This window comes from Trichomycterus rosablanca, chromosome 13, assembly GCF_030014385.1.
Source record: "Trichomycterus rosablanca isolate fTriRos1 chromosome 13, fTriRos1.hap1, whole genome shotgun sequence".
Taxonomy (NCBI): domain Eukaryota; kingdom Metazoa; phylum Chordata; class Actinopteri; order Siluriformes; family Trichomycteridae; genus Trichomycterus; species Trichomycterus rosablanca.
Window position 1 is genome coordinate 21,875,863 of NC_086000.1, and position 21,534 is coordinate 21,897,396.

Below are 21,534 nucleotides of genomic sequence, written 5' to 3' on the forward strand. Positions count from 1 at the left end.
TGTGACGTGTATCAAAGGCTGCGATCTTATTGGTACTGTCTGGTGATGACGTCACAACGAGGCTGGACTTAAACTTGTTTATTATTGGATACCATCGCAACAGCCTGGTCGCTAATAAACTGTTAGCCCAGCTACTATGTTATAAACAGACTTGCTTTCTTTCTGAGGTGAGCAACGTGGGTAAAATAGCAGATCCTGTTCGTTTGTAAATGTACTGATAATGGAAATCTGGCGGTTACATTCAATTAGTTCATTAGAATGGACTGAATTGACTTGTAGCTAGCTGGCTAGTCCGTTACCGTTAGATGAATAGCGTGAAGTGAGATAGCGGTGATTCATGCAGCTGATGAAGTTCTAGCGATAATAAACCGCGTTCATAAAACATCAGGTTTGTTGTGTAAAACAGTTTGCAAGTGTATACGTAGTTTCTAATATAGGTACCTGTTCTAACCACTGTTTAATATTTGACTGTTTATTACTTATAGCTGATTAGCCAGTTTACCTCATGATTTCTTTGACTTGGCTCTGGTTATGACGTCAGAATTAATTGTATTTAGATTGATCAAGCCTTATTGCAAAAATTTTTTGTTATTTAACATACATTCAGCATATTTATCCGCTTCAGATGTACACACAATATCATTTGACTTGTAATAAAAAATGTGTGTTCAAAAGCATGAAATAATAATGCAGCATTATTGATTGCAGGTTTAATTCTGACCCATTCTTTTAGCAGTTTGTGCTTGCTCGTTGTTCCTGCTTTTAACACATTAATCTATGGCTGCGCGGTATGACCAAAAATTTGTATCACGGTATTTTGTGAGGTTCTGACGGTTTCACAGTAAATCACGGTATATTTTTTTTGTATTACTGGGACTTTTTATATGTCTGTGGCTTAGTCTACTGTCATAAGTACATAGAATATAAAAAAGTTTTCATTTTACCATGTATATAATGAAGGTTTTGAGTACTGTAAGGTTTGCTTGGCACCACAAAATGACAATATATGATGGAATCAGTACTCACGAAACAGTTGCAATAAATACAATATTTATTGTTTATTTAAGTATTGTACAATTACTCTTAGCTCTCCCTTTAACAAATTAAACGACGTTTGCAAACTCCACTGTACAACTTGACCACAGGTCTGTTGTAGAAAAGTGGACAACTTTAAAAATCTCCGCTTCCAGTTTGCTTATAAAATTTATTTAGTATTTTCGCCCCTTAAGACATACCTGGAATTCACTGTTTTAATTATTGCTCTGAAAGCTTCTTTCTCGACTGTCTATAGAGAAATATTATATGATTTGCTGCCTATTAAAGCTTACAGCTGTTGTATTAACTATGCTACGGTATGGTACGGTATGAGGAATCGAAGACGGTATACCGAATGTACCGTCATACTGCCCAAACTTACTGTTGACTTGCTGACTATTATGTCCCATCCACTGACAGGTGCCACTGTTAATCAGTGTTGATGACAAATTATAAAGGAGAAAATCAATGTTATTCATTTCACCTGTCAGTGGTTTTCATGTTGTGGCTGATCGTTTTATTTCACTAAACATAAATATTTAGCCATTGTCCCATGAGAAATGTTGACTTGTACAGTACAGTTGTATATTACCTTGCATAGTAAATGGAATACAGTTAGCTATATGTGCTTTAACAAAGTAGATTAGTCTGGTGTTCAAAAACCATAAACACACTGCTACACCTGATATATCCCTACCAACACCACACTTTTTCATGTCTTGATTCTGTAAGCATCATGGCTGTGCTGAGAATAGTGAACTGAAGAATAATATATGATCAGTAGTGATCTCATGTTGGCTATGGTAGTTTTCACATTGATATTGAGCATATAGAAAGGTTAGTAAATTTTACATATTTCCGTCAATATTTACCTAAACGTAATTGTTGGCTTACATTTAATGATGTTTATAATAGCTTGGTATAAGTATTTCGGAACGGCATCATTTGAGAAGTGACATTGTCTGTTTTAGAAATCTTTCGGATACAGCATGAATTTTCAGCATAACCTTCAAGAATGCCGGCAGGTAGGCCTTGTGAAATTCACATTTACTTGTACCTTCTTTATTTGCATATGTGACTGATTTGACAATTAAGAGCATGTTCAAATAGGTAAAAATGAAGTGAGAGCAAGGACGAGAACCCGTTTTGATGAGGTTTTAAGAAGATATACTAACCCTCCTTCAGAAAAGAAGAAATCAAAACAAGCTGAAGAGTTACAGGAGAACGTTGTGGTATGTGGTTATACATATAATTAAATAGTACACTGAAGAAAAATCTGTGTATAATCTGTGTATAAAATAAATATATAATAATGCTTTATATGGGCGCTCGGGTAGCGCAGCGATAAAACATGCTCACTCACTAGTTCTGACATCACAACTCTGCAATAATTGACTTGCCTGGGGGAGGGGTGGGCCTGAGGGATTTCTCATAACTGCTGCAAGCACATCTTCTGCTGGAGGTCTGCAGTAGTACAGGTGAACTATAATAGTGCAAAATGCATAAAAATAAAGTTTTATTTTTGTAGCACTGTGGAAATCATATATATTTTTCTGAAAGCTCTTTGGACCTTTTATAATTCTAAGTTTTTTCCTCTTTTATGTGCCTTTCTAGCTTCAGACCTTGAGGACAAACCTTACCAAAGATATTGAAGAAGATGAAACCGTTCTCAATAACACATATGACCCAGCACAGGGCAGCCCAAGGTACACAAAAAATAGGCGTAGGGAGGAGGAGGTGTCCGAGAAGGTCAACGTAAGTAGTAATGTGAATGAGGACAAGACCACTCTGACCTCTGGAAAAAAGAAGAGTAAAAGGATCCTACCTCCACTCATTCCAAATGAAGAGGAGGATAATCAGACATTTAAAACTAATGTACAAGTAGATGTAGGTGGGAAGCAGAAGAAAAAGAGTAAAAAAGAGAAGAGTACAGAGAAGGATTATGCACATGGACAGAAAGGAGAGAGAGAGACTGAAGATGACCTTCTTCAGGAGTATCAGCAAAAGATTACTCAGGAAGAAGAAAGGCATCTGAAGAAGTCCACTCAAAAGAAATGTGAAACAGAGTCTCAAAGTCAAGAAATTATTGTATTAAACAATGAGTTTGGGAAAAAAAAGAAAAAGAAGAAGAATCTACAAGAGTGTGAAGGAGGTGAAAGGTAAGAATAAGGTGTGAAAGTCTGTATTAGGATAGTACAACTGGAATTGTTGTATCAACTGTAAAGAGAAATCATCATGCAATCAATTTTTTTAAATGCCTCAAAATCATTACATTTGCATTTGATATATTGACTGAAATATTGCTTTCTACAATTGCTATTGCTTCTGCGCAGGCTTTTATTCAAAACCTGTTACAGTTGTGACTGAATACCATGCAAGCAATTGCAGTTCAACAAAAAGAGCAAAAGTAATGTTCAAAGTTTTAATGAGTGTTTTTTTATTACGGTGTCATAATGTTAGTCCAGAGGTGCCAACATGATCTGTTTGTAAATAACACAAAAAACAATAATATAGAGGTGTATTATCTTCTTGTAATCTCAAACAAATCAGAAAATTAGGGAGTCAGTCAGCTATTATTCAAGCCCACAACAAAATTAACCAAGTATTCCTCCCCAGTGTTTCTATTTCATTGTTAGTATTAAATAATAGAGGAATGTATTATTATTATTATTATTATTCATAATAATAATAATAATAATACTGATCCTTGCTTCTCTTAACAGGGAACTACCATCAGAACAGCATCAAAGGCAGGGGGAATTATCTCCTATAAAAACAAAATTGAATGAAGGTGATAATAAAGAAGAGAAGGAAGATTCAGTAAAACCAAGAGGCAAAAGGAAAAAGAAAAGAAAAGAGGGTATGTAATTCAGCACAATTAAATTCTGTTTACAGCAATTAATGCAACTGGATTCAGTTAATAGAGTGAGTGAATTGTGTTTATTTATCTTTTGCAGAAGTGACAGTTGAGGACAGTCAGATGGTGGCGGATGCGTCACCGAAGCAGGTGTTTGATGATAGCCTGGTGCTTGGAGTTTACGTTCACCGGACAGATAGACTCAAGACTGACCTTCAGGTGTCTCACCCCATGGTTAAAGTACATGTTGTGGATGAGCTCACTGGACAGTATGTCAAGAAAGAAGACAGGTGTCTCTTTTGTTTTTTTTAGCTAACTCGCATGACACAAATCTAAAAACTACTAATTACTCTATCCTGGTTTTGGCTGTTTGAATTATAAGTGTACACATAAGCAAACTCTTTTTTTTCATTGTCAGATAATATAATCAATAAGTCGCTCTAAAAGCTTTATTGATTTTCAAGAAGAATTGCAAGACATTTGATTAAGCTATTTGAGGCATTAGTCCAACTAAAAGGTTGACTGTGATCTGTACTATATACTATATACCCACTAGTGTGTTAAAATACAGCATTGTAGGTTTGGTAATTTGACATTTTATTTAGTTCAGCAGTATGCCTTTCAAAACCATTACCTTAGAAATCACCTACCACCTCACTATTGGATGTTTACTACAGTGTTTTACTGACGCACTCGTGCTTTTGTCAAATCTTTTTACCCAGCCATCGTCGAGTCTCATCTTTTTATGAGCAGGAGAACGTTGAGCACATCCTTCCCATTATAACTCAGCTTTTTGATTTTAAGAAACACAAATCAACAGTTCCAGAGTGGGAGGAGCAAATCATCTTCAATGAGCGCTTTAATTATTTTCTCAATGGTAATGATGAGGCTCCACGAGTGATTCTGTTTTTTGAGGTAAGCCAGTGTTATTGTTTTTTCCTAAATACCATTTTAGTTCTGTTTACTGTATTGTCTGTTGTTTGTGCTGCATCAAAATAGAAAATGAATAAAAAGCTTCTGTTGTAGGTTCTTGATTTTATCAGCATGGAAGAAGCAAAAGCTAACGTGTCTGATGCACATGTGCAAGGATTTCGCACAATTGCCTGGGCTTTTTTAAAGGTACTTTTGACTGAATGTAATTAGAACTTACAAGTTGCAAGTTGTTAGAGGTTACAAGTTGAATAGTGAAAGTCGGGCTTATAGATAATGCTATTGTCACTATCTTCAGTAAATCAGGGGTATTCTACAGGCAGCCCGTTTTGACCCATGCAGCTCACTTTAAAAAAAAAAATGTTACAAACAAAGACTGATAGTGGATTACTTTAACATACGAACCTCATTTCTGAAACAGCAGTGTAATGCAATAAAATGCAACACAACAAGAGTGTGCTAATAATTAACAGTTTATGCCATACCCAATCCACCCTTTTTGGTAACCATGGCACTGTCAAAGTCATTCAAATTGCATTTTTCCTCATTCTGCTTTTTGATTTGATCTTTATCTGAAGGTACTCACCCATGTCTGAATTATTGTTTGCTTTGTGCTGCTGCCTGGCTACATGACTGCCTGATTGGATAATTGCATAAATAAGCTGGTGTTCAGGTCTGCCTTCTGGGCCATATGCTTTGCTTTTAATGTGGCCCACCTGCCAACAATGTAGAATAGCCCTGCAATATACTGTGTCTCATGGTTCCTTAATATAGGCATATCCTAACCTTTTTGAAACATCTCTCACTTTTATTTTAGCTCATAGGGACCAACGGCATGCTAAACATTGACAGTAAACTGCGTCTCCAGCTGTACAGCCCTCCCCCCAGAGTGAGGAAAAATCCCCAAAGTGTTGAAGTGTTTCAGTGGTGGTCAAAGTTTCCTAGAAACAGATATGCCTCAACACTTTACATCACAGTGAAAGGACTCAAATTACCTGAACATGTGAGTGCACAGCATTAAAGCCTTACTAAATTTGCATGCTGTTAATGATATGTATAAAACATCTGATGAAATAAGTGTGCACAAAATTGTTTGTGTTTATTTTAAGGCGGTTTTATTAGTTTTAGAATGGATTTCATAACATCTTATGATTTAGCTTTGTATTAATTCTGAATAAAATGGGTGTGACACGATTTAAAAGTTGTGTTATGAATTGATACTGTTGCCATTTACAGCTTTTTAAATTGCTTTAGGCATCACTGTTGTCACTATTGATTTTACCTAAGTGTTTGCTATTTTGTACCAATAACAAACCGGTCCTAAGATTACGTTTATTGTGACTAGGTTGACCCCAGTATTCGCTCCATGATGGCTCTGCAACAAGAGAGGGGCAGCACCTCCTACAGTGAGCTCCACACTGAACTTGCCCAAAAATCTTCCACTCAATTATTGGAAGGCAAATCAGAAACAGTAACATGGAGTCGCATGCCGGGACAGGTATTTTGTTGTCATAATTCACTATTCTTAAATTACAAAGTTAAATGTTATTCATATTTTATATTTTATCATGTTTTAGATTGTTAAAATTTTTTTATGCCTTCAGGTGTGTCGCATTCCAAACAAACCTTTGTTGTCATTTCGAGGAGGTCATATGGGTTGTTTTACTCTACGGTTTTCCAATGATGGCAGAGCTCTGGCTGCCGCTTGTGCAGACAGAGATGCTTTCCCTATAGTAGGTGAGTAGCTGTATCACACTTCACATCTACCATTGAGTGCAGTGGAAAGGGATTGTCTCTGTTATTGCATATTTGAACACAATTTTAGTTATGTAAGGAACAAAGTTATCTAACACCAATATTGCATTTAGGGAAAATGTTATACCCCCATTAACTTAAAATCAGCTTGCACCTCCTTTAGTAGCAACATAACACTTTGTATAACACATTATATTAAATAATGTAATGTATAATATACAGTATATGTATGTTATATTATATTATATATGTGTTTTTGCAGAATTGCTTTTTCTGACACTTTGGTTGAGTTTGAAGCATAAAGTGCTGCTTGTGACAGGAATTTGACCAGATCACTTGAAAACTTGAAATTCTGTTTCATTTCAAGCATTTAGCTGTAAACTCGGTTTGTGTGTTCTTGCTGCGTAACTCAATGAAATGGCTCAGTTTTAGTTCACCTTACATTGATCTTTGTTCAGTTCCTGGCACAGCCTGCCACCATTGCTGGCCACCTACTGTTATGAGTTTTTTTCATTTGTAGATAATGGCTGTGACTGTGTCATTACAGTGTGTTCATTCAGTGTTCTATTGTAATTCAGTTCAAGTAGCTAAACTGGTTTTCAGTTGATTTGGCAAACTGGTTGAGTAACCAAGAGGACAGTTATTTTTTTAAGATTGCTTCACAAAAATCTTTGTTTGAGGTAATAATTGATTTGCTTCATTGAATTCTGCAATAAGTAGGGTTAGGGTTAGCTGCAATAGCTGCATTTATTGTTATTTGAGTTTTATAGAAGCCCTGGGTAGAAATTCAAATAATGTAATTCTAAAAACAGTCTCTGATATTTAATGTTTTTACTGAACACTGACATTTTACTGGGTAACTATTCGGACCTGCAATGCTAATGGCATATTTTTTGTAGTATATGAGATCCCTTCAGGCAAAGTCAAGGCGTCTTTTAATGGTCACCTTAGTATTGTCTATGATCTCTGCTGGACCAGAGATGACAGATTTCTGCTCTCAGCATCCTCAGATGGAACAGTAAGGTAAACACTTCCTTCAGTCTTTTTAAGATAAAATTTGAAACTTTGAAATGATTTGTTAATAACAACAAAAACGTGTTGAAAGACATAACCAGTGAACAAATGGATTATTGTAATTATCTAATCCTTTTTTCTTCTCTCAGAGTGTGGGACATTGAAAGACTTCAAAGCCTGGCCCAGAAGATCCTTCCTCACCCATCATTTGTATACTGTGCCCAGTATCACCCTCGTACTCAGAACCTGGTGGTCACGGGGGGTTATGATAGTCTTCTTCGGGTATGGAACTTAGACACTAAAGATGTGAATGGACAGCTTCTTCAAGAGTTTGAGGGACACAAGACTTTCATAAACGCACTTTGTTTTGACAGTGAAGGTAGAGTCTACTTTAATGGCATAATTTATGAATATTGCATCATTAAATCATCAGTTACTATCAGTAATTGATTATTTATGTTAATTTTGAGACAGGTCTGAGGATGTTTTCTGCAGACAATGCTGGTCTGATCATTGTATGGAGTACTAAAGTAGAAAATGGATCTCAGCTTGGGCCAACACGTCTCTGGAGATTTGAGAGGGTAAAATCTACTTTAATACAGAGTGATTACTTCAGTGATTAAATCAGTGTTGTCCTAACTATGTAATATAAGTATCCACCACAATAAAGACGAATGTATTGTTCCCACAGGAAATAAAGGAAGGCGATCTGAATGGAGTTCCTATTAACTCATTAGAAGTGCATCCAAATGGAAGGCGTCTTCTGATCCATGCCAAGGACAGCGTTTTAAGAGTGATGGATTTGAGAATGTAACTAATTTTTTTTTATTAGGAAGGTTACACTGACACCTTGGGTGTTACTCATTTACTTAGTTATCGTCTTTGTTTATCTAAATGAAATGAGGAGCCAAGGCCTAATTTATTTGCCGAATAAGTCATGCTTGTTTACCTGTCACTTTATTACAAGGCCAGTTTTTTAAAATTCCTTGTTGCTCCACATGCAATTGAAAAGTCTGCTTACTCCAAAGCCTCCTAATGCACTGACCACCATCAAAAACATATCAAATGTTTATAAATATTAAGAATGTACAGAGAATTAAGATATTTATTTTTGCATAGTGAGTGTTAGGGAAATATACTGTGTTACAAAAAGTATGTTATTTAATTTTTGTGTACTTTTAAGATTTGCTTGTAGTAAAATCTGCTCTTTTTAAGTTGTTAACAGTGGCAACCTTCAGATTACTATGCCAGTACTTTAACTACTGAGCTACCACTGCCCTTATCTGTAAAAAAAGTACTGTACTAAATAAGTCAATTCTGATTATTGGAGCATAGCTAAAAATAAGTTGAATACATATACCTTGTTATAGCTGCTCTATTTGTTGTTGATTTGTGCCATTATTATTATTACTTATTGTGTTATTACTATAATTCTTTTTAATAGACTTGCTGTTAAGAAATACATAGGTGCCACAAACTACAGGGAGAGAATCAGCAGCACTTTTACCCCATGTGGAAGTTTTATCTTCTCCGGCAGTGAGGATGGGCTTGCCTATGTGTGGAATGCCGAGACAGGTAAGCAGCTTTTACAGAGGTGTTGCATGAACACACAGATTGTAGCTTAAACCAAAATAAGAGATTTTTTCAGCAGCGAATTAAGTGGAGATTTGAATGGTGTGATTGTGTAGTGCTGTACTTGTGGCTGCAAATGAGGTAATTCTGTTGTTTGATTCTGTTCATAAAAGACTGGTTGTGATTTCTGATCATATGCAGGTGATCAAGTGGCTGTGTACTCTGAGCTGTGTTACCCAACTGCACTCAGAGGAGTGGCTTTTCATCCCCATGAACACATGGTGGCCTTTTGTGCATTTGGGCAAAGTCAACCAATTCAGTTATATCAGTATGACCGAAAAGGTGAGTTTTTTTAGTAAATAATTGAAAAACCATTCATTTAAACAACGAACTATATCTAAAGAAAAAGGCAAAACATCTGTTAATTGTTTGGTTTGTTGGTAGTTGCCCATTTGGAGATTGAGAGTATGAGGGTGGTAAACAGGACTGACACAACATTGAGGAATCAGACTGAGCTCTTAGCATTCCAGGATGCCTCTGCCTCTGGGATGGACCGCTTCGCCAGTGTAGCTCGCATGTCCTTAAAAATGCAGAGAGTCAAACACAAACTGGATTCAGTCCTGGTAAGATCACACAATGCAAGACTTTCCTCTGCAAAGTACATTTGGTGATTTACCCATGTGATGATTTTTATTTAACCTACATACTCTCTGGGGTTATGTGGTGGAATTAACTGCAGGCAGCAATGGGGAGTTTAACTGAAACACAAACTTTGTGTATTTCACTCTTTTAGGAGCCATATCGCAATACTGTTGGCATGGAAACCACATATGATCAGGGTAAGTAGTTCTACATTTCATGTTGATTGTAAGGAATATGAAAAATAAATGATCATGGTCTCCGAAATCCTTTTAAATTATATCACGTACATGTAATTTACTGTGTTTGCAACATATTTGTTTTTATTATTGACATAAGTGTTATTTTAATTTAAGGAAGCATGTCTCAGTTGAAAGGAGGAGTAACCCAGGAGGCAAGTAGCACTGTTATATTTACATTACATTAACATTTCTGCCAAGCTCATGCTTATATTCAAAATGACTTAAATGTTCCACTGAGCTACCACTGCTCTTATATGGATAAAAGTACTGAATGAATAGTTTACAACATAGCTAAAACATAAATGTAATTAATGTACCTTGTTATGTTTCAGAGCTTGCAAATGTCTCTCCCTCCACCATCTTTGCTTTCTCCTCACTCCAAGCTGCAATTCTCCAGCTCGCTCGGTGCCCAACTCATTCCTCAGGCCTCACTGAGCTCACAAGCCTGTATGTTCATGTACCTCCTTCAAAATAGTTTATAATGTTTTGTCTTACTATATGTGCTTTATATGCAAGTGGTAATTGAGTTATTTTGATGCAAGAGATGTGATTGTATGAATGTAATGTATGTAATGTGTTTTTTGATGTTACAGCACATAGCTGGGTGGCACGGTGGCTAAGTGGGTAGCACTGTCGCCTCACAGCAAGAAGGTCCTGGGTTCGATCCCCAGGTGGGGTGGTCCGGGTCCTTTCTGTGTGGAGTTTGCATGTTCTCCCCGTGTCTGTGTGGGTTTACCCCGGGTGCTTCGGTTTCCTCCCACAGACCGGGCCCTCCCGGAGATTACTCTGCTTCTTGATAGCAGGTGCAACCAAAGAGGAGCCTAGATTAATCCTCCATTTGAAGGCAACAGGGTATCTACAACCATAGACATCCTGACACCTCAAAGGCAGGACAACCCCCTTCCCTTCCGTGAGAATCCCGGAATAGAATAGGTTCTCAGCACTCCCTTGCTTTTCGTAAGAGGCGAATAAATGGGACGCCTTGTTTGCCGTGAGGTGCGACCTGTGTCTGTGGAGGAAGAGATCCTGGTGCTTGAGGGAACTGGTGGCTGCGGCTACCAGAACCCAACACAGTACTTTGGCTCCTACTTCACATAGACAGGCGGTCAGAGTGGCCCACTCTGATCAATCGGCTGGTCGAGACTTGCCCTGGGAGACTCCGGACATGCCGTCAGGTAATCCGTGAGCCCCAGAAGGCGTCGGCTGAAGGGTCAATCGAGTAGCAAATTACCATCTAGAGTCTACTCGAGTATACCGTCTCTACATCCCTGGTACACATCCGCTGGAAGTCCGCGGCTCTATGTACCCCCTAGTAGGGCTCCATGGAGGGTGGGGAGTAGGGACGATGAATCTTAAAAACGACACTATGGATAAACACACTACAAAGAGAAAGATGATAGAAAACGACTTGGATCAAAGAAGTTCAGAATTGTTCTCTGAAACAAGTGACAGTTGGCAGCGATTTGTCCTGTTGGAATCCGAAAAAACAGACCCTCCTTTGACAAGACTCTCCCCTTTTGCCATAAATAAAGGCATTTTGGGCATAGCAGGAACCGTCAAGAATGTGAAGAAACTGAGGTCCGGGCAAATCTTAATAGAATGCACCAAGAAAATTCAAATGGAAAATCTACTCAGAGCAAATGAAATTGCAGGAATTAAAATCAAAGCAACTCTACACCCATACCTCAACATCAGCAAGGGTGTAATCCGAACAAGAGAACTAGCAGAAATGGAAGAAGCTGAAATTACAGCTGAACTGACGCATCAAGGTATAATAAACGTTAAAAGAATAATACTCAAAAAACAAGACCAAACTATACGAACAAACACCTACATCTTAACCTTTAACAAACCACAACCCCCAGAAAAGATTGATATTGGATATCTAAAGGTGAAAGTGGACATGTATATACCAAACCCCTTAAGATGCTTCAAATGTCAAAGGTATGGACATGGGGCAGCAAATTGTAGAAGCAATGCTATTTGCAGTAACTGTGGGGAGGCAGAACATGGACCAGGATGCGAAAACACTCCAAAATGCACAAACTGCCAGGGGCAACACAATGCATCATCAAAAGAATGCCCTACATGGATACGGGAAAAAGAAATCCAAAAGTTGAAACATAGTAAAAAGATCACATACCCGGAAGCAAGACAGATGGTTGAAAACCAACCCGCATTCAAACCCATTAAATCCTACGCAGCAGCACTCAAAGCCACAGTAAACCAAGGGACCCAGACAGACCTCACATGGATATGTGGCGAGAAAGCACATCCACTCACAAAAACAAAAGAAATAATCAACCCCAGACCAAAAATGAACAATCAGGACACTAAAGCAACAGAGACAGACACAGAACACAAACAGAAAAAGAAAACAAGTACATCACAGAAATCAAGCCAAGGAAGTAATAAATCCAAGGAAAGAGCACCAATAGACATAGAGATGTCAGAATCCATGACATCACGGTCCCGGAGCCCATCACCAAGGACCAAAATAAAACAAAACGTACATATACTCCCAACATGACAGATGAAGACCTAATCATACAGTGGAACTGTAGAGGATTCAAAGCAAATTATGCAGAAGTACAACGACTAGCGGCAGCCCTCAACCCAGCAACCATCTGCCTTCAAGAGACACAATTAAAACAAGCAAGCTACAAAGAACTTAAAGGCTACACTACATACAGCTCACCTGGGCCGGCAAAACTTAGACAGTCCGGGGGCACAGCCATCTTAATACGACACAACATTATCCATAGTCTCGTTCCAATCCAAACAAGCATACAAGCTACAGCGGTCTGCCTGACACTATCACGACCAATAACCATCTGCTCAATATACCTCCCTCCAAGAGATATTGTCACAAAACAAGACGTAAACTCCCTGATAAACCAAATCCCCTCTCCCTTCATCCTGGTAGGGGACTTTAATGCACACAATCCAATCTGGGGAAGTAAAAAGAGTACACAAAGAGGAAAGTTAATTGAAGAACTAATCAACTCAAGAGTCCTTTGTTTATTAAATGATGGCTCAAACACATATCTACATCCAGGACATGGAGTTTATACAGCCATAGACTTAACACTCAGCTCACCAGAACTACTACCATACACTGACTGGAAAATCTGGGAAGACACATGTGGCAGCGACCACTTCCCGATAATAATATCTCTAAAATCACCAAAGAAACAACAGGGCATCCCCAAGTGGAACTTAAAAAAAGCAAACTGGATACTATTTAAAAATCTGTGTGAGGAAAGACTCCACACACTAGAATCCAAGGAACCAGCTCCAGTAAGATGGTTCACAGAAACACTGACAGAAATAGCCAAAAAAGCAATACCACGATCCAAAGCAAACAAATCGAAGTACCATAACCCATGGTTCACGGAAGAATGCAAAATGGCCATCAAGCACAGGAAAAAAGCCATCAGGACTTTTAACCAACACCCAACAACCGAAAACCTCACTAGATTTAAAATCAGTCGGGCACAAGCACGCAGAACCATAAGGCTGGCTAAAACCAAAACATGGACAGACTTCGTGTCTAACCTTAAATCCAAAGCATCAATAGGTGCAGTCTGGAAAATGGTACATAGCATGTACAATAGAGAAAACAGACCTCAAATACACCATCTGTGGGAAAAAGGCAAACAACTACTTCCTGAAGAGGACATAGTAAATGCATTAGCAAGGAGTTTCGAGAAAAATTCCTCCATGGAAAACTGCATGCCAGAATTCCAAAAGATTCGTACTGCCCGAGAAAACAATTTTCTCTCCTTTAAATCAGAAAATGACGAACCCTACAACAAACTGTTTATAATAGAAGAACTTCAAAATGCAATTCAAAAAGCACATGACACAGCCACAGGTCCAGACAACATCCACTATCAATTTCTGAAACAACTACCATACAAATCACTGACAGTCCTACTCATAATCATAAATCGAATCTGGACAGAAGGCAAAATACCCCACACCTGGAGAGAAGCAATAGTGATCCCGATTCCCAAACCTGGGAAAAACCATACCGACCCTGGAAATTACCGGCCAATAGCCTTGACTAGCTGCATATGCAAAACGATGGAAAGAATGATTAATCACCGCCTGGTATGGCACCTAGAACACAACGGCCTCATTAATCGTCTACAGAGTGGCTTCAGGAAAGGTAGAAGCACCATGGACCATATCACAAGGATGGAGACCTACATCAGGAATGGTTTCATAAATAAACAGCATATAGTGGCGGTTTTTTTCGACTTGGAAAAGGCATACGATACAACTTGGAGACATGGAATACTAGAAGACATCCACCAAATGGGCCTCCGAGGAAGACTGCCTATAATAATATCAGACTTTTTAACAAACAGAAGCTTTCGTGTCCGGGTAAATCACACTCTTTCAAAACCAACAATACAAGAGATGGGAGTCCCCCAGGGTAGCATACTATCAGTAACACTCTTTAACATCAAGATCAATAATATCACACAAGGTATTGACCCCAGCATCATGTGCAGTCTTTACGTAGATGATCTATGCATAAGCTACAGAGGAAGATACATGCCAGCAATTGAACGGAAACTACAATGCGCCATAGATAACATACAGAAGTGGACCGTCCAAAACGGCTTTAAAATATCCAAAACTAAAACCACCAGCATTCATTTCTGCCAACTAAGGTCAATGCACCCGGACCCAGCACTCTACCTCGATGGGGACGGAATCAAGGTACAAACGGAGGCCAAGTTCCTTGGGATAATAATGGACAATAAATTGAATTTCAAATCCCACATTCAACAACTGAAAACCAAATGTCAAAAAGGTCTAAACATAATGAGAACACTAGCAAACACGAAGTGGGGTGCTGCATTCTCCATACTGATGCAACTCTACAAAGCAATAATACAATCTAGACTGGACTATGGATGTCACATTTATGGAGCAACAAGAAAGTCCTACTGGCAACCACTGAAAACAGTCCACCATCAAGGGCTAAGGCTGGCCCTGGGGGCCTATAGGACATCACCAGCAGACAGCCTATGCATTGAAGCAAACGAACCACCGATCCACATGAGATGGCAACAAATTGCTTTAAAATATGCAATAAAAACATACTGTAACAAACAAAACCCGGCATATCAATCCATCTATGAAAACAGGTTTCAACATATGTACGAGGCGAAACCCAACTTCATACAACCCTTAGGAATCCGCATGAAAAAGGATTTGAAAGATTTAAAAATAAACATGTATACACTTGCAAAATCCCAAGAACCACTCCCCCCGTGGAACCATCAAAAACCAAAAGTTATTCTCTCACTCACAGAAAACAAGAAAAAAGGAACAGAACCAATGGAATATCAGGGAAAGTTCCTTGAACTAAGAGAAAAGCATCCAAACCATAGAACAATATATACAGATGGATCCAAAACAGAGTCACACGTCGCAGCAGCGTTTTTTACTGCAATACACAACCACAGCATCCGTCTCCCAACATTCTGCTCCATTTTCACAGCCGAAGCCTATTCTATATTAATAGCCCTAGAATATATTCAGAAAGAGAAACACAAAGACTTTCTTATATGCAGTGACTCAAAGTCTTGCCTACAGGCACTAGACTCTATGGACACAGACAACTCAATAATAACCAAAATTGTGACCAAAGACAAGGAACTGGAAGATAAACAATACAACATAAAATACTGTTGGATACCAGGACACTGTGGAATACAGGGAAACGAAAGAGTGGATAACATCGCCAGATCGGCCAGAAGTAAGGACATAACCTTTCTCCCCATCCCAGTCACAGATACCTTTCCAATAATAAAAGACTTCATAAACACAAAATGGCAAGAGAAATGGGACAGTCAAACCAACAACAAACTACAAGAAATCAAACCTAACATAAAACCGATAGGTTACAGGATGGAGAACCGATACCATCAAGCTATCCACACAAGATTGCGCATAGGACACACCAAATTGACACATAAACATCTACTTACAGGAGATGAACCCCCTACCTGCCAGAACTGCAACATGACCCTGACAGTTAAGCATATACTTATTGAATGCCCTAGCCTGCAGCGACAAAGACAGCAACACTTCTGTGCAGACAACATCAAAGACCTCTTCGAAAAGACCTCGCCAAGGAAAATACAAAATTACCTAACACACGTCAAACTAGAACACCTTATATAATTAAAGAAACGATGGGAGTACAAAGCCACACCACGCCCTCTACAAACGTTTTTAACCTTATATGAAACCAAAACTCAATATGCCACGTATATAGCCGTAATCGTGCTGACGTGGCAATAAATCCCAGCTACCTACCTCCCACAGACCAAAGACATGCAAGTGAGGTGAACTGGAGATGCTAAATTGTCCATGACTGTGTTCAATATAACCTTGTGAACTGATGAACCTTGTGTTGTGAGTGACTGCCGTTTCTGTCATGAATGTAACCAAAGTGTAAAACACGACGTTAAAATCCTAATAAACAAACAGCACATAGCTAACATGAAGATATATAAAAATATGTATAAAACGTTTATCCATACAGATTACACTATATGAACAAAAGTATTGGGACACTTGTCTATAAAATCAAGCACTTGGCAATGCAGTCTGCCTTTACAAACATTTGTGAAAGAATGGGTCCTTCTAAAGAGCTCACTAAAATCGAGTGAGTTACTGTAATAGGATGCTACCATTACAACAAGATAATCTTAGATGTTCCACAATCACCTGTGAGTGGTATTATCGAAAAGTGGAAGCATTTAGGAACCACAGCAACTCGGCCACGAAGTGGCAGACCATGGAAAGTAACAGAGCAGTTTCTTAAAGGTTTCCAGTTTTCTGCTGACTCAGTAACTGCAGAGTTTCAAACCTGCTCTGGCATTAACATCATCACAAAAACGTGAGCTTCATGGCATGGGTTTCCATGGCCTTAATAGACACAATTGGCCAGGTCTAAGAAAAGAATAGACCGAAGAAGGAAACAAGAAAAACTAAATGAATAGTTACCCCTTTTTTCAGCTGGGCCTCAGTGGGACTGGAGCCTTTAATGAAATTTTAATTGGCTTTTTAAAATGTTCTTTATTAGGGATTGCATCAAATTAACTTTTTTATCTTCACAGTTGGCCCTGCTGCCTTTGGTCATTCAATTAAAAGAGCTCCATCTCTGAAGCAAAAAGTAAGAAGATAATTTTCTGGTTTAATTTAATCTAGTCTGAGGTACAGCTTGGGTGAAATGTGGCCCACAGCTTTTTTCCTACAAAACCTTTCTAGGTCCCCCGCAATACTTACACACCACAATATGTACTACACTGTAAACTAGAGAATCAGCTTATTCTTATCCACTTTATCTGTTAGGACACCAAGTATGAAATTAAGGAGGCTCTGTAGGTTGAGGCTGATAGACCATCACCTGTGTGACATCCTACACATCACATCATCAACTGTTGGACTAAAACATTGTGGCACAGATTGTGAGGGCCTTCTCCTATTAAAGCATGACTGCCACCATGTACAAAGCAAGTTCCATAAAGACAGGGTTTAAAAAGTTTGGTATGGAGGAACTCCAGTGGCCTGCACAGACACCTGATCTCAACTTAACTGAACCCTTTTGGGATAAATTAAGTAACTGATTTTTAGCTAGGATTTCAAGTCTAGTGCCCAACCTCACAAGGCCTTTAAATGAATTGACACTAAATTCCACAACTACAGTCCATAATCTTCCCAGAAGAGTAAAAGTTTGTTTAGTCACAAGCATGAATCAACTCTATGTGAATGTCCACAGTTTTGGAATGGGATATTCACCTAACTTATGGTCTGGTGTACAGATCCAGTATTTATATGCACTGGTCCTGTTTCTCTGCTGTGCTAAAAGAAAATAGAAGCTTTAAGAGATGTACATAAATAATTATGTTTTGGGTTTCTTTATTTTTATTAATGTTAAAATATTTTTGAAAAAGTTTGACACCCATGTTTTAGATTGAATGTTTTAAATTTATTGCATTAAAGGTAATTGTAGTTGTTTTAATTATGTAAGCTAGCAACATCCTAATGTGGAATTTTGGTTTTTACCAGAGCCTACAGGATCATGACTTTTCATTACCAGTCGACACTGGTGGGACACAAGTCCAGCAGACGGTACACATACTAGCTCTTTCTTTAATATGTTTTATAATGACCTCATTTTCGTTGAAGTAAAGCATTTAAAACTTAACCCTGTGTTCTTTCCTGTAGGTTGTGTCTCTGTATGACTACAGTGCTGAGCGCTCTGATGAGCTGACCATGTGCCGTGGTGATGTGATCCTTGTGTTGTATAAAGACAATATTACCTGGTGGTTTGGACGTTTGATCACAGGAGAGCAGGGTTATTTTCCAGCTGCCTATGTGGCTGATAAAAGTGTGTTGAACCTTTTTATTAGAAATATTTTCAGGTGAAGATGAGGTTTCATGTGCTCTAATCTGTCATGTGATTGACCTGTTTTGCACAGAGGATTTTGATGAACAGCTCTCACAGGCTTTCGAGACACAACCTGGACCCTCAGAGCACATAAGTCAAGAACATACCAAATCAATACCAACTAAGGTAAAAAGTCATTGCTTTTAGCTGCTCAAAACTGCCTTGTATATAAACTACCTTTCAAAACGTTTTGTACCAAGTTTTAATGCACAAACATGGATAACATGGTACAACAAGCACAAATGATGGACCACTGGAAAAAAAACTTATGGTTTCAAAGGTTCTACAATATTTTCTTTATCCATTCAGATTTATGTTTGGAGAATACCAAACATGGTTGTATTATAGCCAACAAATATGAGGCAGTTTTACCGGACTAGGGTTACATAGTTCAAACATTCTTTGATATTGTTCAGGAGCAGGATAAGATTACACTTTTTTCATGGCCTCCTCAATAACAGGAAGTCAAAAATATGTTTGTTGTTTATATCAGAGTTTGTCATAAAATTTCTTCCAATTAGCGATATCCTTATGATTTGGTCCTGTGTTTACCCGCTGCACCAACTGTTGTGTTAGCCCTGCATGTTGTATGCCTTGCTGTACCACTAATTTAATTCACCATAATTACCACAGCTTTTATAACAAGTCAGGTTTGTTACATTGGATGTAAACAATTATATTCTCTCTCTGTCTCTTCCTGTATTTGTGCAGCTGACTGCAGCCATCAGTGCATCTGGAGAGCTAAAGATCATTTCTGAGCAGGACACTGATGCTGAGGCAACTTCTGCTAGGTAGGAATTAAGTCTTAAATCTGCCTACGGCCTGTTTTTGTATAAATGACAAATGAAAGACTTTTGCAAGTTAAATAAAGATAGTCAGACATTTTTCAGTGGCCAGATTTGACACAGCTATGCTCTCTGTATTTCTCCACAACTCATCCTTGTGCCTCAACCACACAGTATGTGTAACAGAAAGAGGTTACTTCTTATCTGGCCTTTCTTGCCTCAGACAAAGTCACCTGTGCCCACTGAACACTTAACCTGGGCCAATCTTACTGGTAACACTGGCCTGGTGGGCTAACACTTTAGACCACTGCACCACCAAAGCACTTCCTAATTTCTACTTTCTAAACTCATGATGCCTACTGTTTAGCATACAAGCCTGCCATATTAATAATAATAATACATTTTATTTATATAGCGCTTTTCAAGATACTCAAAGACGCTTTACATAAGACAAATAATCAAAACAAATACGTACATACACCATACAAATCATAGTACAAAATCAAAATAGTACATCAACATCAAGAATAATTAAGATAAAAACAAAGAGAGCAGCATAAGACAGTTCATTAAAAATTAGCTAAATTATGAGAGAGAACAACAAATATAGAACAATTTCTTAAAATTAGACAGAAACAGGACAGATTCACATGCAATCAGGAAACTGAAAACTTTACAAGTTTTAGGATCTAGGACTTCACATTTCTGTCGTGATCTAAGTATAAAAACTATTAAAAAGAATAGCAAAAATAAAAGCATTTATTTCGTGTTGTTACAAGTTAAATGCCATTTTGAATAGATGAGTTTTGAGAAGTGACTTGAATTTGGACAGGTCAGGACAATCTCGTAGGTATTTGGGGAGAGCATTCCATAAAGATGGAGCAGCTATGGAAAAGGCCCTGTCACCCCAGGTCCGGTGCTTGGTCCTAGAGGGTATGGACAGTAGGTTAGCCTCAGAAGAGCGAAGGCTACGGGAGGGAATGTGCTGATGGAGCAGGTCGGTGAGGTAGGATGGGGCCTGATTATGGAGAGCTTTGTGAGTGAATAGAAGAATTTTGAATTGAATGCGTTGAGCAACGGGAAGCCAATGAAGTTTTTGGAGAACAGGTGTAATATGATCACGGGAGCGAGTATGAGTAAGGAGGCGAGCAGCTGAATTCTGGATATACTGAAGTTTTTTTAGGATTTTGTTAGATGTACCAATATGTACCATATTGGCATTTTAATGCATTTGGGGGCATTTTTATAATGTGTCTGATGTACAAAATAAGCATGGAGCATAGGCCAGATCTGTATTCTTCAGGTGCCTAGAGGATCAAGACATTTGCTTAGAACAAAATGTTTCAGCAATTTTCTTATCTTCTGCAAATATTTCCATGTTATTTGTCATAAGAACCATAAACTATTGCCTCTTTAGTTGCATTGTTTGACCTGCTGTCTTCACTACTTTTATTTGAAGAATAAAAAAGAAAAAGAAGGTGAAGAAAAAGGAGATCTCTCATGATTTGCCCCTGAATCCATCATCAGATCTTGAAACTCCTGTACCATCTATAAGAAAGAAAAGGCCTCTTCCAAGATTAGGACAAACCAACAATGCTTTTGAACCGGATGCCACAAACCAGAATTCTGGGTGATATTTAATGCTCAGGGTAAGAAAAAGATATGCATATTGTAGTCACCAGCATACTTATTTTTATATCTTCAATGTAAATTTTAGCCAAGGGTGTTTTTTTTTTTTTTTTTCAATAATTAATATTTTAATAATCAGTTTTACAAATGTAAGTTTTATATTTTTTAAGTCTATTGTCCTGTTTATTTTGATTTTTTATTTGTGTTCATAATTAGCATAGATTGTTCGTAAAGGAATAATGCCAAACTGTAGTAAAAGAAAAGTCAGTACAATGGCTGACACTGAACTCTGACCCCAGCTTCCAAACAAGGGGGGTTATGCAGAAAAAGAATTTAATTGTACTGTATTCATGTATATATGACAAATAAAGGCATTTCATCTGCCCTAGATTATTATTTATTTATTATAAACAAAGATGCTCTGTGACATTGATGCAAAACACCACTGGTTCTGAATCTGATGCGCAAAACGTCCTCTTGTGAAACATCTCATTAAAATGTAACTTCAAACTCATGTTTGTTTGCTAGTATTTGCTTGTTTGATCATTAATTTTTGAGCGTTTAGACTCTACAATGTCCAAAGTTTCCTCACTG

The 21,534-nt window shown here is 38.1% G+C and overlaps 1 protein-coding gene across 2 annotated transcripts; it reads left to right on the plus strand.

Moving 5' to 3' along the window:
• Positions 1-139: 139 nt before the first annotated feature.
• On the plus strand, positions 140-21,454 carry ahi1 (Abelson helper integration site 1). Of its 2 annotated transcripts, none has more exons than XM_063008050.1 (27): positions 140-167; positions 2,007-2,060; positions 2,146-2,267; positions 2,650-3,194; positions 3,759-3,895; positions 3,993-4,182; positions 4,615-4,807; positions 4,919-5,011; positions 5,640-5,825; positions 6,168-6,320; positions 6,427-6,559; positions 7,477-7,600; positions 7,741-7,970; positions 8,066-8,172; positions 8,283-8,401; positions 9,036-9,166; positions 9,365-9,505; positions 9,608-9,786; positions 9,957-10,002; positions 10,159-10,196; positions 10,377-10,491; positions 17,193-17,248; positions 18,145-18,207; positions 18,304-18,466; positions 18,558-18,652; positions 19,238-19,317; positions 20,771-21,454. In XM_063008050.1, exons 2-27 carry the CDS (start codon positions 2,051-2,053, stop codon positions 20,943-20,945), a joined length of 3,624 nt encoding a protein of 1,207 aa, XP_062864120.1. In that variant the 5' UTR covers positions 140-167; positions 2,007-2,050; the 3' UTR covers positions 20,946-21,454. The 2 variants fall into 2 exon arrangements, with proteins under 2 accessions (XP_062864120.1, XP_062864119.1); XM_063008049.1 differs by lacking the exon at positions 140-167 and adding an exon at positions 326-388.
• The last annotated feature ends 80 nt before the right edge of the window (positions 21,455-21,534 follow it).

What these genes read in the sequence shown, in the direction of transcription:
- ahi1 (XM_063008050.1), top strand. An exon ending in GAGTGATTCTGTTTTTTGAG is followed by an intron (nt 4,808 to 4,918) that starts GTAAGCCAGTGT and finishes CTTCTGTTGTAG; the next exon opens with GTTCTTGATTTTATCAGCAT. An exon ending in CCAAATCAATACCAACTAAG is followed by an intron (nt 18,653 to 19,237) that starts GTAAAAAGTCAT and finishes GTATTTGTGCAG; the next exon opens with CTGACTGCAGCCATCAGTGC.